This window comes from Pezoporus wallicus, unplaced genomic scaffold (assembly GCF_028554395.1).
Source record: "Pezoporus wallicus isolate ANWC-B61680 ecotype Strahan unplaced genomic scaffold, APGP_CSIRO_Pwel_v1 contig_736, whole genome shotgun sequence".
NCBI lineage: Eukaryota > Metazoa > Chordata > Aves > Psittaciformes > Psittacidae > Pezoporus > Pezoporus wallicus.
Window position 1 is genome coordinate 2609880 of NW_026639744.1, and position 20443 is coordinate 2630322.

A 20443-nucleotide genomic window follows, 5' to 3' on the forward strand; every position below is an offset into this window, starting at 1 on the left:
CATTAAGGCAAAAGAGGAGTCACTTCCTTAAAAAAAATTCACAATTGCAACAAAAAGGAAAAACTTGTAAAAACCAGAAAAGCACTATTTGCAAAAACATCTATAAAATGTGATTCAGTAGGCTGGCATTATGCCATGTCTTCCCCACATGAAGAGTTAAAGTCATATAAAATAAAATGTTCTTTGTGGAGCTGAGCTAAATTAATGAGTTTTATTATCTCAGAAATACCAAAAATTAGTAATTCAATACCTGATTCAAAGGCCAATATATTTCACTTTTTAAGCCACATTCGAACATTAAAACATCTCTGTGTAAGACAGTAGTTTTTGTCCCACAGCCTCAACTCCTTTTGTGGGCCAGCCTGTCTACAAAGGGGAACTTCTCATGGAGTACTTCCCACAGAAAATGGCAGGGGCAAGAATGGAAAGGTTCCTAAACCAGTCCCCTGCCCATGTTGTCAGAGGTTCAAAGAATAGGAGCTAGACTATCTTCACTCATAATAACAAAGGGTATAGTGGACTGCCTCTTCAGAAACCCAGCCTGTAACTCTATTTGCCTTGCACATTATACTTTACTGTGAGTCTGTACAACACATGGTACTGTGGGAAACCAATCCTATCTGAGAGTCTTTGGAGGCTGCTGCGAAACAACCACCACCACCAAAGGGCAGACAGAGAAACTGAGCACAATAATGGAGGGATCTCTGTGGCACACATTTCCATACTTCTATACTTTGCTGTTTAAAACTGACTACCTGATGCTGAATTTCCAGCATTCATTACTTAAGCTTTTCAAGAAAACCCATTGTATTCATCAGCTTTTTCCTCCAGAGGCAGGGTCATGCAGACCTGAAGAGCAGTAACAATAAAAAAATACCCTGAACAGTAATTCTGACTCAGTAAGGCAGTAGTCCGAGTCCACAGAGTGCACAAAAAACCTGATGTGCTCTTGATTGCATTCTTTCATTCCTAGGAGTTCAAAATCAGAAGGGTAGAGTTTACTGTGTCAACACTAAATGTTCTGTTTAAATATTAAAAAAAATCCTAGTAGTTAAACTAATATTGAAAACACACTGAAACCTGGATCCCCAACTGCCTGTTTCACAAAGAAGCTTACATACAAGCACTGCCAACATTAAGTTTTGAAAGTTTTTAATTACAACTGGCATTTCAAGTACATTTCACAGTTCATGTATTATTAGATGAGCTTTTGCCAAGTGAATTATTAAATTGCTGTGCTAAATGGAATGTGTACATACCTATTTTCTGATCATTATTTCAATATTGCATATTACAATAATGTAAAGTACACTGCAAACTAATAAAAGTAATAAATTAATTCTTTCACTCTAACATCTGAATAGTAATAATGTATTTACCTTGTATTTCATGCTACAGATACATTTCTCGATGATAAAGCAAGTTTTGAGATACTTTACTTGGGAATACCCAATAAATCAGCACATCAGCACTAAGCAAGTTTTTCTCTTTAAGCAACACTGACTTACATTATAAACAGATCTTGAAGCTGCCTAGGGTGACACAAGAGAGTTGGCATCAAGCTCCTTCCAGCAGCTAAAGTGTACAGCTAGGAAAGTAGGAGCATGATTAGTGCAGAGAAGGTCCACATGGCAAAGGTGCCATGAAAACTGAGGCAAAAATACACTACAAACCACAACGACATAAAATGACCAGGAGGAACAGTGTCCCAGAATGACTATACAGAGCTCCAGATCAGTATTCTTGCAGGCTACACTGTGCTACACAGACATAATAAGCTGCTAGAATTCAAATTCTAAACAATAATTCCCAATAATCATGTGATAAAGTCAGTACTGTTTGTCGTAACTAAAGGCATAAGAAGAAAATCCTATGATATCCCCACCACAATTCTCTCTAACTCACTCTTTCACAACCTTAAAAAATGATCCAATCCCAACAAACTTTCAGAATCTCCTACAGCTTTACTAATCTCCGAAGCATTTCTGCACACCTTTCCCTATTTTTATTATGGTTTGCACTTTTTTTTCCACTCTTCAAAATGTTCACAAGTCATTCTAAGGATGCCTGGGAAAAATATTCAGAGGGTCTCCAAGAAAAATACTTTCACAAATGAAGATGCTACATAGCAAAAGTACCACCACAAAATTCAAATGAGTAAGTTGAGGAATCATGCAAGAGAATGCTATTCCAGCACTGGTAAAAGAATCAGCATTTTTGTGGTGGATTCATCATGTGACTGCAGCAATCAGGGTTGCATGGTCAGAAATGTTGAAATGTGATTAGAAGATGACTAGAGATTAAATGCTATTAAAAGGAATTCAATATATATATATATGTGTGTATACATATATATATAAAAAATAATCCTAAGCATAAAATAAAGAATCAGAGAGTGCATCTGCATACATTTGACCCATATTTCTAACTTGTTGTTTGGCAAAGTGGGTAGGAAATCCCAACAGTAGCCATTAAGTGTTATTTCATACTTTACAGATGGGACAGCACAGACCACCTGAGCTTAGTGTTATATGGTGCATGTCATTTGCCCCCAAAACTGGTATAAGCAGCAGTAAAATTCCTATTGTGTTGGAAAGCTCAATGTTAGGCTACTGAAGGGGCCCTTGAAAACAGAGAACAAGTACAGCAGCTTTTCATCTTGTCCAGATAGAGCCCATGTAGTCATTCAGAACTACTCTGCTTTGGAAAGGATGAACAATAAATTGCATAGGAATCTACATCTGCTCTCTTTCCATAGGGTTATTCAGGCTAGAGTCCTCTAGGTCACCCAAGGCTTTCCTACAGTTACTGACATTGTGCTCATATGAAGCTCAACAAAAAGACCAAGCTTGGGATCAGAGTCCAAAAAGCACAGCAAGAAATGTCCGCAGTTCAAATAACCAGACCAATCCAACTCTATTGCCAGAACTGGCTGGATGGATGCGCACAAAGAGTTGTCGTCAATGGCTCAATGTCCGGCTGGAGACCAGTAACGAGTGGTGTCCCTCAGGGATCAGTGTTGGGACCGGTCTTGTTTAACATCTTCGCTGACATGGACAGTGGGATTGAGTGCGCCCTCAGCAAGTTTGCTGATGACACCAAGCTGTGTGGTTCAGATGATACACTGGAGGGAAGGAATGCCATCCAGAGGGACCTTGACATGCTTGTGAGGTGGGCTGACGCCAACCTTATGGAGTTTAACCATGCCAAGTGCAAGGTCCTACACTTGGGTGGGAGCAATCCCAGGCACAGCTACAGGTTGGGCAGAGAAGAGATTCAGAGCAGCCCTGTGGAGAAGGACTTGGGGGTGTTGGTCGATGAGAAAATGAACATGAGCCAGCTTCAGTGTCTGCTCACAGCCCAGAAAGCCAACCGTATCCTGGGCTGCATCAAACGGAGCGTGACCAGCAGGTCGAAGGAGGTGATCCTGCCCCTCTACTCTGCTCTCATGAGACCTCACCTGGAGTACTGTGTATAGTTCTGGTGTCCTCAACATAAAAACGACATGGAACTGTTGGAACTAGTCCAGAGAAGGGCCACGAGGATGATCAGGGGACTGGAGCACCTCCTGTATGAAGATAGGCTGAGAAAGTTGGGGCTGTTCAGCCTGGAGAAGAGAAGGCTGCGTGGAGACCTCATTCCTTCTGAATAGATTGGATATAAGGAGGAAATTCTTTCCTGTTAGGGTGGTGAGGCACTGGAATGGTTGCCCAGGGAGGCTGTGAATGCTCCATCCCTGGCAGTGTTCAAGACCAGGTTGGACAAGGCCTTGGGTGATATGGTTTAGTGGGAGGTGTCCCTGCCCATGGCAGGGGGGGTGGAACTTGATGATCTTGAGGTTCTTTCCAGCCCTGGCTATTCTATGATTCTATGACTTAGCTCCTCTCCTTGCATACCCTCCTTCCCCAACTTCACTGTGTCTCTGCCATCTCCTCTGCCCTCTTTCTTGCTGAATATAGAATTGAGAGTTATTCCATTTATGGTAAGTCAGAGATACCTCTTCATTTTTCCAGATGGACACCACAAGGCACAGAGGGTGAAAAACTGCCTCTTAATTGCAAGTTTGAATTCAAACCACGTCAACCATGACATTTTTCCTTCACGCTTTAAAGATAAGGACTGCAGTCTCAGAACAAGTTGGTGACCCAAGAAATTCTGTTTACAGACAGCAGGCCATTTTAGTGCTATGCATTTCTAGTGTGTCTTGAAATAGAAAATTAAACAAAACAGATGTAAAGTGTGGTTAAGTGATAAAAGGTTATGGGCTACAAGAATTACAGGACTTCAACACCAGCTCTTCAGTAAGGATATTCTCAGATCAGTTCCTAATGGACACATAATCCGATCCATGAAGATGATTTAATAAATTTGGCAAACTACTTATTTCCCCACACAAGAGAATGTCGTTATTTTATTTTCTACTATAGAACCAGCCAAAGAGCAAGGTCAAACTGAGAACAGTAGAAGATTAACATGGGAAACTCATTAAAAGGTGACTTTCATTACCAGCAGCATAGCCTCTTCATGTGCAATATAGCTTAGTTGTTAATACTTCAGATAAAAGTAGTGCATGCTGATCTATGTCTCTTGCCTGAGCAGCTCCTTTCCATGCTCAGGTATTAAAAAATGTAAGATTTTTAAGAAAAGGGGGAAGGAAATGTAGAGGGAAATAGAAAAATAAAGATGTAGTCCTCCAGAGAAAAACAAGGATTCACCCAGGTAATTTCTATTACGGTTAATAGAAGTTAAGCACATAAATTCCACTTGGGTTAGTAGGATGATAAATACCATAGACTTAAATATTTTATAAATGGAACAGGGCAATAGAAGTCATACTACAAAACTAAAGCAATTTTTTAAAATCACTAAGTATACACAAAAGTCTATTTGGTGACTAACAAAAGGTAGTGCATTTCATTAAAAAAAGTATTTTCAAGCTTACTTGCATTCACCTACAATTTCTCATTACAAACCTTACTTCAACTACTCAAACTTTTATGACTTTCTGCTAGAGACTAGGAAGAAGGAAATGAATGCATGGTGTAAAACATTTGCATCTCCAGGACAGAATCGCTACAGGTTTTCCCAGACAAACATGAGCCTCCACAGCATTTGCACAGCAGCCCCAGCGCTCACAGGAAGTAAAGGCTGGATATGCTCTTTATGGATGGTTTGTATCATGCATGAAAAGTCTGTAATTTAGGAAACACCAGACCTACTGGTAACATATGCTAATGTGCAGTAGTTTCAACAGCTCGCAGAAGTGCAGAACGCACAGCACAAGTAAAGTAGATCTACAATTACACAGTGGGCATCCCAAGGATTTCTGTTTCTAATTAATAATTTGTTTGCCAAAACTTTGGAAGTCACAGGCAAATTTTGCTCCAACAAAGCTGACATCACCAAGGAAAATGGGAAGTATAGTGAGACCTGCTACTAATGTATAATCTTATCAACTAAAAATAAGAAAAAGTTTGCACTAATCAAACCCACCAGGCATTGAAACATAAAATATTAACAATGTTATTATTGGAAATAAAATAAGAATAGAAAGACTATACATATATTCCTAAATGGAAAGATAATGAGACGGGTGCCTCAGGGTGTGAATAGTAGAGCTTATAAAAGGGAAAAAAATAAAATGCATATTAATTACAGTTCTCTGGAGCCTAAAATATTAAGAGGCACAGGGCAGTTTGTCAAAACAAGGTGAAAAAGCCACCATTTTTTAAAATCAGAAAGTCCTAGAAAATAATTTTTTATAAGCATCTTACACACAGTTTTTCTTTTCTCATGTGTCAGTAACCTTATGAAATGACATGAATGCTTAAAATAGCAATATATCAATTACTAGTTTATCACGGAAGGAAGTTCAGATTTATAAGGAGGGTTCCATATTAAGTATCACCACCATGCAGAAATATTTCACAAGAGTCATTGCTGTTTCCATGTACTGGTTCCTACACTGGTGGTAGCAGTGCAGAGCTGTAGTGATTGATGAGTTATTGCCTCCTGCAGCAGGTGAAGCAGCTCGCTGCTCAGACAGCCTGCTGTCTGTTCTCTGTGGTACAACACGCAAAATTCTGCTGGCTGTGAGCTCTCTGACAAACACTAAGCATTCAAAATCCTTGCTAACACCTGATTCTAAATACAAAACCCAGCACCCTCATGACAGGTTATAGGGCAGCAAGCACTCTCAACAGCAGGTCCCTCAGCAGTCCAGCAGCAAGACTGATGCTCACTTTCCCTGGGGACAAGACTTAGCTCCAATATCATGGTGAAGAACTTATCTGTATTGCTTCTGCAAAACATGCAGCACATCCTGAGACCACACAGTTACTACATAAAGTTACTTATGACATCAACAGTTACTGACATCAACAGGTATGTCAACAACAAACCACTGTGATATTAACAGATGGTGGTCTGAAATCTCCAATAACTTTCAACTCCAAACCCATATTCCTTCTTCTCTAGCCTGGGAATTCTTCTACCCTGAAAACTCCTGAACAGCACCTGGAGTCATGTCCAGACTCCACAGGGTCTTGAATGGCACAATAGCAAATGGCACAAGCTAGCAGTATTCTGCTTCTGAAGGCCTTATGCAAGACCTAGAAGTTATCTAGTAGTGGAGCATTTGGCAGCGGGATAATTAAGGAATACGCAAGTCTGTTTGTTACTATCAGAATATATTCTCATCTTCTTGTGATCAGAAAAACAACAGAAGTTCACATCCCTGGTAGATCTTCGTCTAGTGCTCTTGAGCAGCTTGTGCTCCATAGGCTATCTCTAAGAGGCTCCAAGAAATAATGGAGAAAAGCAAGGCTGCTGGCACTAAGACTAATTTTATTACATAAAAAAAAACTTGTATTCTGAAAAAAATCTACACCTGTAGAATAATTTTAATTGAAAATAGAAAGTGGTTAGAAGTAACTGGTTTGGTCATTAACAGAACTGTAGGCATTTTCTTAAGCTAAAAGTGTTTAAAACTTAAAAAGGGATACAAGAGAAAAGCATATGAGCATAATCCTCAGTCTAACCTGAAGAGTAAACAGATGCATTGCATTCTGTTAGGACTAGGACTGGCACCTACAGAACTTGTGATCCAATAGAGGACCGGTTTTATTTCCCTGGAGCTGAAAGCACAACCCATCTTTGCTCAGGACAGTGTGTGAGCAGTTTACCTTTCACATCTTATCCTTGAATTTCCTCTCAGTCAACATTATTCAGGAAATCTCTCTGTTCTTGACAACAGGAGTGTCAACATTGTATTAACACATTTAAATATTATGTAGGCTTAAATATTCACAGATGCATAACCTTAAATATGCTGCATTTCTATTTACAACTATTGAACTAAATTTGCTGTCCTTTCGTATGCAGTATTATCTCGTTAGTTCCTTCTGCAGCTGTATGAAGAGCTCCTTTGATCCTTTACTACTTTGGCAAATTTTTGATGCAAATTATTTTTCTTGCCTGAGGTGCCACTTTCCTACCTGAAGACAGAAGGTAATTCTCCTGAGAAAATAAGGTTAGGATGAGCTATCTGCTTCTCCAGCTATCTATCCACAAATAATTTTGGGGATCACTGGACAATTTCAATGAAACTTGACAGATATGTGTATATCCCAGACTACAAGCTTTGATAAACCTAGCAGCTAGGTAAATGAGCAAGACAGGTCTCAGGCTGAGGCATTACATGCTCCTCCAAAGTTCTGGGGTGCAATGGATTGTTTAAATGGACCTCAGAATTGACAAGTCAGTCCATGGTCTCCTCCCATTTAGTGTGTCACTGCAGCCCCCTGTTACCAAAACCCTGCTACTCATGCCGTTCTCAGAAGAATGAAAAGAAACACACATAATAGAGTTACCATGGTTTAACAAACTGCCCCGTTACCTTCACCGGAGTGGTGTGGCTCTGTGTGCACTCCTTGTCCACCCCAGATCTGTTACAGTCAATCAACAAAGAAAGTATTTTCCATTTTGTATGTTGTCTTATATAGCATAAATTATAATCATAATGCTAGAGCAAACTATGAAGGCCGTTTAAACTAAGACACTTCCCATGCAATTGGCACAGTGCAGGGCACCCACTCCTGTGGCCCAGCTGGGAAGTCAATAGCTCCATTGATCTGCAGTCACCTGCACATTGCCTCACACAGTTAAACTTCGCATGTTGTGCGCAGCTACAATATAACAATTTCAGTGGAAGTAGAATGAATGTGTGGTGATAAATTACACTGCAAACGTAATTTATGAAACACGCAATAGCTGAAGTCTGAACTCCTGTTTCTCTTGCATTAGTATTTACTAAACCCCTCTGAAATACACTGTAAGAATCTGGTTAATATAATGAGCATCAGATTATTTATCTTTGTATTCTGTTAATGACTTTTCCTTAATTAGCAAAAAGGCCAATTATTTTTTCATTTCTAGCTTAAAATTTAGTGAATGCTTGCTTTCTACATACTTCATAGGTTTATCAACTACTTCTGTTGTGTGTGTACTGAGAGAGAGTGAAGTTACAAAAATATTTCTGCTTTTTTACTGTGGCCTTACGGTTGCACCACCATAACAAAGAGCAAATGTAACCCCTGAAATCTGTGGTGTATTCAGGCAAAATGCTAGGTAATACATTGTGAGAAGATTTCAGTAGAGCAGTTGATAGATTCAGAAATAACAGTATCATGTGATAGAATGTGGTATAGGGAAACGGGTGAGAAAAAGAAGGGTGAAAGGGAAGGCAAGGAAATTTGCAGGGACAATCTCTGCATGTGCTTCCAGCTTACTGCATATGCGTTTTATCTGACCCCAGAGCCATGAAATTCATCAATGCTATATTGACCTCAAACTAATAAATCCAGGTTTATCGCTCTGGATTAAAAACATACTACAGAGACAGAGTGAGCTCGTCTTTGGTGAATTTGAAAATTTTAGATATTTGCTCACATCCACTTTTGAGACATACTACAGCATCCTACAACTCTTAGTTTTACCACATATTGCCTGAATGAGTATCTGTATTTAAAACTGACATCATTAAAACTTCCTGATATTTCTCATATACAACAAAGGAATGGGTCACCTCAGTGGTGAATAAACAATGCTTCTGAAAAAGAAAACTTTTCTTTTAAATATCCCACTATTTAAATAAATAAATAATAAAAAATCCTGAAAAATGACCAGATTATGGCCAAAGAACTAGGTTTGATGCTCATCCAGACTTTTTAATTTTTTTACATTCAGTTGTAATATTTCAATGTTGATGTCTCCTATGGCAGTCAAATAATTCCAAACAATGACCTGACCACATGCCCAATAGGGAGATACAACATTTTTCCCCTGAGTTTACTGACACATCTTTCTTCTTATCATGCAGGAAGGGAGAAGGAAGGCGACATGCAACAGGCTTTATATGATTTTGCAATATCCCAGTTAATTCCACCTAACTTTTTTCTTTTTGAAATTAATTTATCTTTGTTTCTGCCAGGATAAGGAATGCAAGAGTTGCTCTCCAAAAATTCACAGTGTGTGCAAGGGATTTTAGCTCTGAAGCGGAAATTAATCCTGGAACACAAAAAGAGAAAGAGGAAAGATTTAAAGGCATGGCAGGCACATAGCTTTATGCTAAGGAAGGGGCAGCCCATCCTATGCATCAAACACAGAAGATTCAGCTGTCCTTTTGTCTACTGGTGTAGGTTTTCTCTTGAGTGTTTTTTTTTTTTATATATATGAAGATAAAAGTACTGAATTATAAGTATTTTAAGATAAATTCAATTAAAAAAATAATGGTTTGAATGCATGCAGGTACCCTGACTATATTTCTGAATGTATTACAGCAAGTACTTCAATTCTTCAACCACCAATTGTGAAGCAGCACCCTTCTGACCCTTTTAAAAAAATCACACTCTCACTTTACTTCTTAACTACCTTGTGACATAGAAGAATTTGCTTCACTATGTTGTTGGGAAAGAGGAATTTTACACAGAAAGAGAAACTTTTTACACAGCAACTACTACAGAATCCTGAAAGTGGTTAAATCCATAAAGCATACCAAACATGGGTGATTCTTGATCAGTCATTGAAAGTGTAACACTGTCTGTTTTTCTTTAGTTTGTTTTCAGGAATGTTAAAGATATATATCTACAAGAAGCATTTCCTCTTTAAGAATGTACAGTATATCCTCACTAGTGTTACCCATTTCATTCTTTATTTCATTCACAAGATTACCAGATGGCACTCACGATTTATTTCACCTGAGCGTCTTGAGATTTTCCAAATTCCTCCTTAGAAACTCTGATTTCTGTTAAGGACACACATTGATCTTGTGAGAGAAAGAACATGGAAGAAGAATTTGAAAGCCCTTTCTGCAAGTAAAAAAAAGCTGTAAATACTAATTTAACTTCTCTGCTGCTTTACTTTTTAATTGTTATCACTCCTCGTCAGTCACAAGGGCTGGTGGCATAGCTGCTTCTAGTGCATTTGAAACAGCTTTAATCAATGTCTTATTTAGTCTGTTTGCTGTGTTGTTGGTTTACTGTCCACAGATGGAAAGAACTATATAAAAGTTAGGTGGTATCATGTGGTTATTGCAGTAATAAAAAAATGCATAGCCTGTCACATATGAATATTTTCTCTTTTGCACTGCTCAATCTATACTACAATTAGGAACAAACTGATTTTCATGCACAAAGAACTCATTTGAAAAAGCCTAAAAACTCAAAGCAGCATAGAAATTTACAGAAAGATATCCCTTTTAAACCCTTTTAAAGTAAAACAGGTTAAATGGTTTACTGGCTAAAGTGTGAGTTCTCAAATGCATATACCCATCAAATCTAAACAAAACCCATGTGTACATTCAGAATAATTTCTTTGAAAAACAGCTAGTTCCTTGCCCAATTTCAACTTCCATCCTCTATCCCTCTCAGATGTGGAGCTGATCAAAACAAGGTCACAGTGATATCCTTCTTTAATGAAAAAAATGACCTTTTTCATTCCTCTTTTCTGGGAAACAGATGAATTGTTTTTGTTCAATTGTTCAACATTTTAACAAGGCCACCTTTGAAAGCAACTCTTGAAAAGCGAAGGCCAAACAGGTTTAAGTTTCAAACAGTTCCAGGTCACAGGAAACAGGAGGTCAGAATCCAAAGAACTTTCAGACAATGTTCAGTGCATCAGTAGGTATCTTAAGCTACATAAAGACAACCTTAAGTACTCCAAACACTTGTTTGTTACTTTTTTTAAGGAAGGGGGGAGGGGGGAAAAGACCAACTCAGAAATTTACAGTTCTGGAATAAATGGCCCTTCCACCTCTAATTGTGCAGATAAGAGACACATAGCAATTCCAGAAAGGGAGACCTACGTAAAACAAAACAAACCAAACCCAAAACCATACCAGCTGTGGAAAGCCCCTCCTCACTCCACCTGGCCCCAAGGAAGCCTGCTAAAGGAGTTAAAATGGGGTACTCCTCACTTAGACAAGCTCAGACAGTTTCTAACCCTGAACTGTTTAGATTCAAACCTTTCTATGACAGAAGGCTCCAGGAACAGGAGACAGAAGGGTTTTTTGTATTATTCATGTAGTGAAAACCTAGTATCGGCATCAGAAGTCTTCATCACAGTACTGTTTTTACTGTGTTTTTCTACTTGTAGAAAATCAAAATCAAGTGCTCAGTATTTTGCTGAAAAGGGTGCAACACAGGTAACATTGGTAAAGTGAGAATAACACACTTTCTGTGCAAGTGGAAAATCACAGACAGCAGAACAAATCTTAACATGCCTTTCGTGCCCAAAAATATGATTCCCCTTACAAATGCCTTAGGCATCAACACCATAACACTTCCGTTGTGTGTCCAGGCTCCTCCCCTTTTATTCTACTCTCTTAGAATTAAACATCCCCCCCCCAAAAAAAACCACCAAAACCAAACAAAACAAACACAAACAAACCCACCAACCACAACCCCCTCCAGCCCCCTCCCCCCCACCAAAAAGAAAGGACCAAAAAAACCAAAACACACGGCATTTTTATCTCTTTTTTCACCACCTCTTAACACAGTAAATTGCCTTTCAGAATATTGTGATGCCTCTATAACAAGGGCAAACAAGTTATGGGATCCGTTTGTTCAGGTCTTAGAAAGCATTCTTAAAAATAAACAGAAGGGAAGACTGACATTCATGATTTCTCTGAAAACAGACTAGCATTAATCTGAAAAACTGATGGTAGTGATGATGAATGCAACCTTTCACTTTCACTTCTGAGGATTCTAGTGTTAAAAACAATTACAAAAAAATCCTCAGACAGTATAAATATAAATCCCACTTTGTTGAGGAAGAAACAGAAGCACACAAATATGGTGCAATTTGCTAATGTTACAAAGGAACCCATGAATATGGTGCCAGACCTTTACTCCTGTAGTTTGCTCAGTCTCTCATATTGTGAGCTGCAGAACAAATCTTGTTCTTCCAATACTGACACACAGTTCAAACTCTTCCATGGTGCTCAAAACCCATCAAACTAAATGTTATTGCAGTTTATACAGAAATTCAAAATCCATCAAACTGAATGTGATCACAGTTTATACAGAGATTATACCCACACTATGAAACTAACAGTAAGGGCTAAAGTGTGATGGATAATTCTTAATCAAAATTCTTAATTAAAAAAAAAGAAAGACAAACTAAGGTAAAGAGCTGATTGAAACACTAACAAGGATCCTTACTAGTAATGGCACAGAGCATCTTCAGAAGCATTTGCAAGTCAGCTTCACAAACATGCTGGTCCCTGACAACAGATTATAGTTTGCTTTTTTCACCTAACTACCCAAAACAATTCCATCAGGCCAGTAAAAAGAAGATGACAACTGGCTTCAGTTAGTTTTTCTTCACTTAAACACTGTAACTTTGTTTTAAATTTATGAGTAAAACCAGATTTGTATGTGGTAGATTTGTAACTGAACCTACCTTTGCTTTCAGGTCAGCACAAATCTCCAGTTGCTTTTGTCTGGTGTTAGCCAGCACTACTTCCATCTCATGAGCAGCTGAGGCTTCAGCAGCAGTTGTCACTGCCTTAAGTAAAAAGGCTTTCCTAGTTTGAGCCCAATCTAATATCAAGGCTCTGCGCCGACTCCTAATCAAATGGTAATGATCCCAAGCTTTCTTATGAACAACCTAAAAAAGTAAAGCATTTCAGAACGGTTTAAAAACTATGCATAAATAATTCTAAACATTTTTGCAAACTGATTTTGCAAATTTGCAAATTGATTTAATCATTATATCACCCAGATTCCTATGGAATCCACAAATATTCTGTCAGGTGCCAGACCCCCAGTGTTGGTAGGCGGTGATACCACTCCAGCCTTTCCCTGCCTGCCTGTACCACATGGCATTTCAATATGCTGCTGTCCCACTGTTATGAACTATGCTTTTGCAATATAAATAAATTAAATTCAACAGTTCTTTCCTGCCCTAAAGTATACAAAATGTAAGTGGGTCCTTTCAATACATCTTCAGAGATACTGAGCACTTTAAGCACAATGAGGCTTTTTGTCACAAATCACAATCTCTAGAGGAACACAAGGCAATAGTACAAATGCAGTACAGGTGTAAGTTAGCTTCGCTTTTTCTTTCCTAACAGGAAATTCAGAAACAGATTTTTAGCTTGCCAAGCAGCATACTGCCACCACCAATTTCACCACCTAACAAAAATGGCGAGCGTTAAATCTTAAAAACACCTTCCTTAGCCTTATTCAGTGAGGCTCCCAAGGACGTTCAAGCTTCAAGACTTTGATGGGAGTACTAACCAAGGCATTAGAGTCTTCAACCTGCCTTATATCCCACCAAACATAAGTTAGCAGGATGAAGGAAATTCTAGAGACAGTTAGCTGCTCAAGGGGACCATTCCTGGTGCTAGTTTCCAGGCTTTTAGCAAGGGATGGAGTTTGTTGACGCATCTGGTGCCCAGCTCAGAGACACTCCTACCAGCTCACAGCTGGACGAAGATAAGGTAGATTCTCTTTGATCAAATGTACATCCACCACCACATCAGCAGTTCACACTGCCATTGCTGCCCAAACTTGAGTGAGCCTCGCTAGCATGCATGTAAAGCTGAGACACTCATAAGCAAGAAATGGGATGGAGTTTGCAATTCTAAAACAGATCTCTGTGCTCTGCTACTGGATCATGCACTCAGGACTCATCTATTCTTCTACAGACAGAAGGAGGCACAGAAGACTCTAAGTTTAGTATTCTAATGTAACACAAATGTTTTAAGAACAGATTCTTAGTACTGTTTAAACATTTCTGTATTTATCACGCTAATATACATACTAAGAAGTATTGATTCAATGCAGAATTATGATTTTTAAATTTAGAATTTTAAAATTTTAAAATGAACATTCAAAGAATTAGGGAGACCCACTAATAATGACTATGCTTAAAATATAACTACACTGTACAAAGCACATAATTATTTAGCCTAGTTCTTAAAGGCAAAATTTCAGAAATCTACAAGAAACATAATTTTTATGAAACTGTGCTAATTATTAGTATCAGTTCACTGCCATTCCCTTGCATTAGGTATTCCTCAAACACAGGGAAGTAGATGGTCTAAAAATACATGCAGAGATAAAAAAAGACTCCTGCTTTACTTATGACATCCTGAAGAGTTCTGGCCTTGAAATGGGTTTCACTATTAGCTGCTATGTGCTTATTCACTGTGGAGTGTAAAAGGAATCAGCAATCAAATTGAAAGGCATTATGCATGTAAAAATAGCCTCTCCCTGAGAGCCGGAGATAACTTTTCACTCTTTCTGCTATATATGTGCCACAGATCAATTAAAATAACTATTCCTAGACAGTGCAACAATGCTATACATGCTCATCAAAAAAGAAAAATACCAAGAGAAGCAGAATAGTGTGACATAACTATAAAATTGTACAGCAAAAGCAATGCTAACAAACTAATTCTGTGAATTTAGCTGTAAGAATATGTGGAAGTATAAAATCTCCACGGTGCTTATTCTGAAGAAGTGATAAGGCTTTAAGTTAATGTATTTTGAAGACAGGGACATCCCTTCTTCACTGTGTAGAACATGGTTTATAATAAAGACATTTTTAAGCAAAAAACTTTCATAAACATGCTTTTACACAAATGTTCACTACATGGTTTATATGAGAATTTATATAATTGATCTACTATTTAAAACAACACTAACCAGATCATGCCTAGGTTTGTGAGGAAGGTATCTCTGCAGCACATCGAGGCACAATTTCGTCCTCTTCTGAAGATCACTTGGATACTGATTGATAACAGCCTGGAAAATCCACTGATCTTCTTCATTCCATTCAGTGTCGCTACAGAAATGCAAAACAATCAGCCCCAGTAGAATTTAACATTTGAAAAGAAGGAGTTTGGTTCTAGTTTACCTTTAAAGCCTAACCTTTCAGTGGGCTCACAATCTTGAAACTGTAAACTGGATGTTGGATCAAAGCAGAGAAATTTAGATTTACTGTTAGGAAGGAAAGCAAACCTATATTTCTTTTCTAACATGACCATTTATTGTGCCATCATTCGACTGAATTCTAACTTGGCTTTTTATTAGGGAATGATACAGTGTTTCTCAACATTACATTAATGAACAGTCAGACCACACATAAAATACAGTGCGAAAAGGAGGAAGATGATCAGTCTCTACCCCTGAGCATGAAGTCAAAATACTTGTGTTCAGCTAAATGAACTAGCTTAGAAACAAACTTCTTACAGCCATAAACTCATCAGCAAGGTGTAAGATACACATTTTTTTTTTTAAATAGGAGGTGTAGTAATCAGTATTAATTTTTTTATTTCAGAAAACTAGAGTAGCAAGAAGTAATATAAAATAAAAACAGGGTACCACAGGTTTGGATTTAGTAAATTAGATTTTAGCCTCAACCTGAACTCTTGGCCTTGAAGGGATTAACGTCAGTCTTTTATTGTCAGCATTAATGTATGAGCAGCAACACTGAGTCAGATCAAAAGGTCTCTGTGACTAAAAGCCTAGGGAAAATTAAAAGGCAGTCATTTGACTCTACCCCCCCACCAAATTCCTGCTGCCTCCAACTGTTTGCAGCTCTTGGACTTCCTGAGCCATCAGTGGTGTCTGGGTATTTAATAGTACTGCATTTGTTAAGATGTTAGAACAACATCCTTATGAAGGCAGAAATACCATGTATTTTTTAAAAAGAGTATTTTTGGTGAGATGCTTATAAGTAATTAATATCAAACTAGATTTTATTATACAATCTAGCATTATCTCTAAAGAGAGAACAGTAAACACAGGAACTAAAAATATTTTATGTAATCCAGTTTAATACAACTTTTCTTTAAAAAACACTGTACAGGAAACCCAAAATATATTATATTGTACAATATTCTGGGACTCTGAAGGAGGAAAGAAGAAAATATCCCTAGACCTGTTAGTTTTGAGAAATTGAAAGCTTCACTTGCAGATACATCTCAAGAATGCAAAGACACAATATCCCGTTTCAACAAACTGATTTTGAAATAATATCCTGTCAGGCAAGGGAACCCAATCTCTCAGTGACGTGCATTTCACCTTTTCCACTCTCCACTGGCACTTTCTGCTGTTGCATGCCTTCCCATGAAGTTGGCACATACCTGGACAGAGGTCCACTTATCTTCACCTCACTAAAGGCATTTATTTTACAGTTTGCTTCACACCAACTCACGGGTGTTATTTTTACCCTTATAGTATTAAGAGGGATTTAACTTTCACCCATCTTTCTGGAGACAGCTAGTGACCAGAGGTTTCTTCCTCTCCACTTCAGTTCTTTATCCTGTGACTTTCATGAAACAAAAGTGATTCTTAGCACACTAAAACATGTCAGCACAGAATCATTATTCCAGGATGAGGATGGTGGCAACTTAACAATAACCACATACAAGGGAATATTAAAATCACTATTCCCTAGTAATGAACACCTTGGTGCTTGCACTCTATGTATATTTTTCTCTATTTTATTTTCCTCTGAATAAAAGTTTAAAGTTACTTATCTTTTATGCAGGCAGCATCACAGTGAAGGTGGCCAGGTAAAGAGAAAACACATCCCACCTCCATCAATTAGCTCTAATAATATTATCCCAGCCATTAGTGCTACAAACAGCAGAACAAAAACCTCACAGTAATAACATTTGTACTGTGTACAGAGAGAGTCCAGTCATTAAAGGTTTTTTTGCAGAAAGACAGAAAGATCTAACTCTTGGCTGGCCTTCTGTGGCAGTGCTTTTGAGTAGCTTATATAGTTAGCAATGGAGTAAAATGAAAATGACACATAAAAAATTAACTTTAATATGACTTAAAGTCCACAAGCAGCAGTATTATGCCACAGGACAGAGATCCTACAGTGACGCTTCAGTCTTTGCCTTTCCACATGAGAGAAAGGTTCACAATCAGCATTTGTTGACAGCTCTAGAGTAATTTATAGAATCACAGAATCACAAAATGTAGCCAATAAAAAAAAGAATTCAAGAGAAACCTAACTTTTCATGAAAAGAGTGCCAGCCAGCCAACTGACAGCCCACCTGGGGCAGTGACTGAGGTGTATGAAGCATTCCCAAGTCGTACCTCATCTTGCAGCCCATTGACTTCCCCATTTACACAAGACTTCAAACACTTGCTGTATGGTGATGTACTGCAGTACAGCAGTGCAAGCTCATACAGAAAAGCTCCCCATCAGCTGTGCAGCTACAGATTTAGGACTGGAAATACTACAGTAATAATCCTGACCTGGAGACTCAGTAGTGGGGTGAAATTCATAAAGCTGTGGAAAGAGACAGCTTTCCCTCTACAAGCTTATGTGAGATATATCTCATTTATATTTCCACCTATTTTCCTTTCTCTTCTTATGAACTGTGTGAAATAACTGACAACTATTTCTAGTACCCAGCTGTTTGTTATTAAATCCAGCCATCATGAAAAGAAATTGACTTGGCTTTGAAAGGGCGTAAAGATCTAGCTCCTCTAAAAAGTTCATTTGCAGTGACAACTACCAAGCAAATGTTAGAGACAACATAAAAAGTGAATTTATTTTAGCAAAAGCAGAGTAGCAATGAAAGTGTTTCTTTATAGGTGATTGCTTAAATTTCTCGTAACAGACAATGAATATAGATGTCTGAGCTGAGGATTTTTCATATGCTAAGTCTGAAGACAAAATAGCACACTGGAAAGTGAAATGGGGATAAGGAATCCTTCAAAGAGAGACAGTTGAGTAACATTTTAAAACCTTCAAGCTCAAGGTCTTGAAGAACAGACACAGTTCTCCAAAGAGAAGAGTCCCTGAGCTTTGTCACAGAGGTGGTAATGAAACAAGTGCTATTTCTGCAACATTTACTTCCTCTAAGAAAAATTTTTCACAACTGTTCCTCAGAAATTAATGTTTTAAACTTCTCCCTTTTCTCTAGAAGGACCTTCTCGATGAAATCAGTTCATTTATTAATTTTAGAATCTCTGTGTCATAATTTGATATTCTGAGGTATGGTCTTTCTGAAAAATAACTGAAGAATAAGGAACAAATTAATTATTCTTCGCTATGATTAAATCTCTTTCACTGCAACTGCTACTACCAATGATGATCTAGTTACAAAGTATTTTTCTTCTTAAGATAACATTCTTAAGATAGCATTCTTGTCTTTCCAACCCAAATATTTTACTTATTTGTTTATTAGAAGAACCACCATGAAACCCTGGTAGCCTTTACTCAGATGGAGTACCAGCCATCCTGAGAAAATGTTAACTAGTTCATGGGTTGGATTCTGAACTACCTCTTGTAATTTCTGAAACAAATAAGTAATCCTTTTCTGCGAGTTCTGATACACCTCCCTATGGTGCCATTTGAACACATTATTTTAGTGACAGTAATAAGACAGTTCTAAAAGCTGAGATTCTCTTTCTTAATAATCTTAGATATTTCTGACCATGCAGGTTTCTGAACAAATAAAGAGTTTCTGCATACAAGAAGAGTAAGGCAGAGGAAGATACATCTTGGTCAGGAAACATTACACAATGGTCTTGAAAGCAGGGAAAACCAGAGGAGGTCTGACGAGCAGTTTAGTATCTCCTCTGCCTCCAGCACGCAAGGACAGAGGCACCAGTTGCTGCACTGGTTTCTGCCTCCTGTATCTCACATATCTCTCAAGGCTCCCTCTGACTTGTACATTCCTCTAATGACCAGCTAACAGTGAATCTCTGCACAGGAATAAGATGGAGAAATTAAGGTTTGTGGATAATACTCTGGGGAGAAATCAGCTAGATCTAGAGCTACAAGTAGTTCATTGTAAGGAGGGACAGACTGACTGCCAATGCCTTGGTTTGTCAGCTGTGCCAAAATTTGTCAGCTGTGCTGAGATTTTGTCAGCTGTTCATAGACAAAAAAACAGAAGGATGATCCAGCCCAATATATTTGTGACCGTTAAATGCATGGAAATTCCAAAATATCCTGTCTGACTGAATTCAAGTTGTCACCTCACTTAAACTTTTGTAAAATTCCAGAAAGGAAGATCTCATCTAAAATGAGTTTGAAAAGTGCCAACACATTGTACATTAATATTTAAGCTAATACCAGGCTTCTTCAGTGTCAAAATACTGACAGATTTTACAAGGCTGGATGCATGACCCAAATTTTAAATGTAGTGTTTGCTTTTCTTGTATCATTCTACCAGAAAACAGTACAATCTTGATCTTGTTTCAGAACTGAAACACAGCAATTGTCCTATAATCAACAACCCTGAGGCAGCTGCTTCCTTTGAAACAGATTATGTGCCATTAATCCATGGCTTTACACATGCTGAAGAATATAAACAACTCTGCAGGGAAGCTACCCTCTGCACTCTATAATCCCCATATATACTTCACAACAGCAACACATACTTGATGCACTGCCATCTTGTTGAATTTGCAGAGGCAGACTGCAACATACCACCAAGTGAGATGTTAACTCCCTGCTATTAATTATGGCATTGCTGATTGATAAACATCCTGGTAATAGACCTGAAAAGAGGTACTAAAGTTACTTGTCTTAGTCCTAATATCCCATTCACTTGAAATGGTGTTACAGAAGACGCAGTGCTGAATACGCACTACTACAGTAATCCATCAGTTATTTAAATAATTTGGACACCCTTGGAGATTGTGGCAAAAATATAATTAAGTGCTTATGGAATCTTCAGCTATAACAAATATATCAATTCCAACTGCACAATCTGTGGGATAACTCAGGACTTGGGTATTTCCCAAACACAAAAATTTGTGGTTTAGCAGCAGTAAAAGAAGTGAATTCAGATTATAAAGCATTATAATCCTATATTATGCTTAAAAATAAAACCCAAACAAACCAAAAACACCAACCAAATTCTTCAGTTTGCAAAAGCAATAAACACTGTGATGATCAT

The 20443-nt window shown here is 38.0% G+C and overlaps 1 protein-coding gene across 3 annotated transcripts in view; it reads right to left on the reverse strand.

The window, feature by feature from the left end:
- Positions 1-20443, reverse strand: part of CCDC148 (coiled-coil domain containing 148) — a 58694-nt gene that overhangs the window by 23152 nt on the left and 15099 nt on the right. For all 3 annotated transcript variants that reach the window (XM_057415613.1, XM_057415614.1, XM_057415615.1), the window contains exons 8-9: positions 15213-15351; positions 12961-13167 (exon numbers count right to left, since the gene is read on the reverse strand). In XM_057415613.1, coding sequence (XP_057271596.1) covers positions 12961-13167; positions 15213-15351 — 346 coding nt within the window. The remainder of the gene's footprint in view (positions 1-12960; positions 13168-15212; positions 15352-20443) is intronic.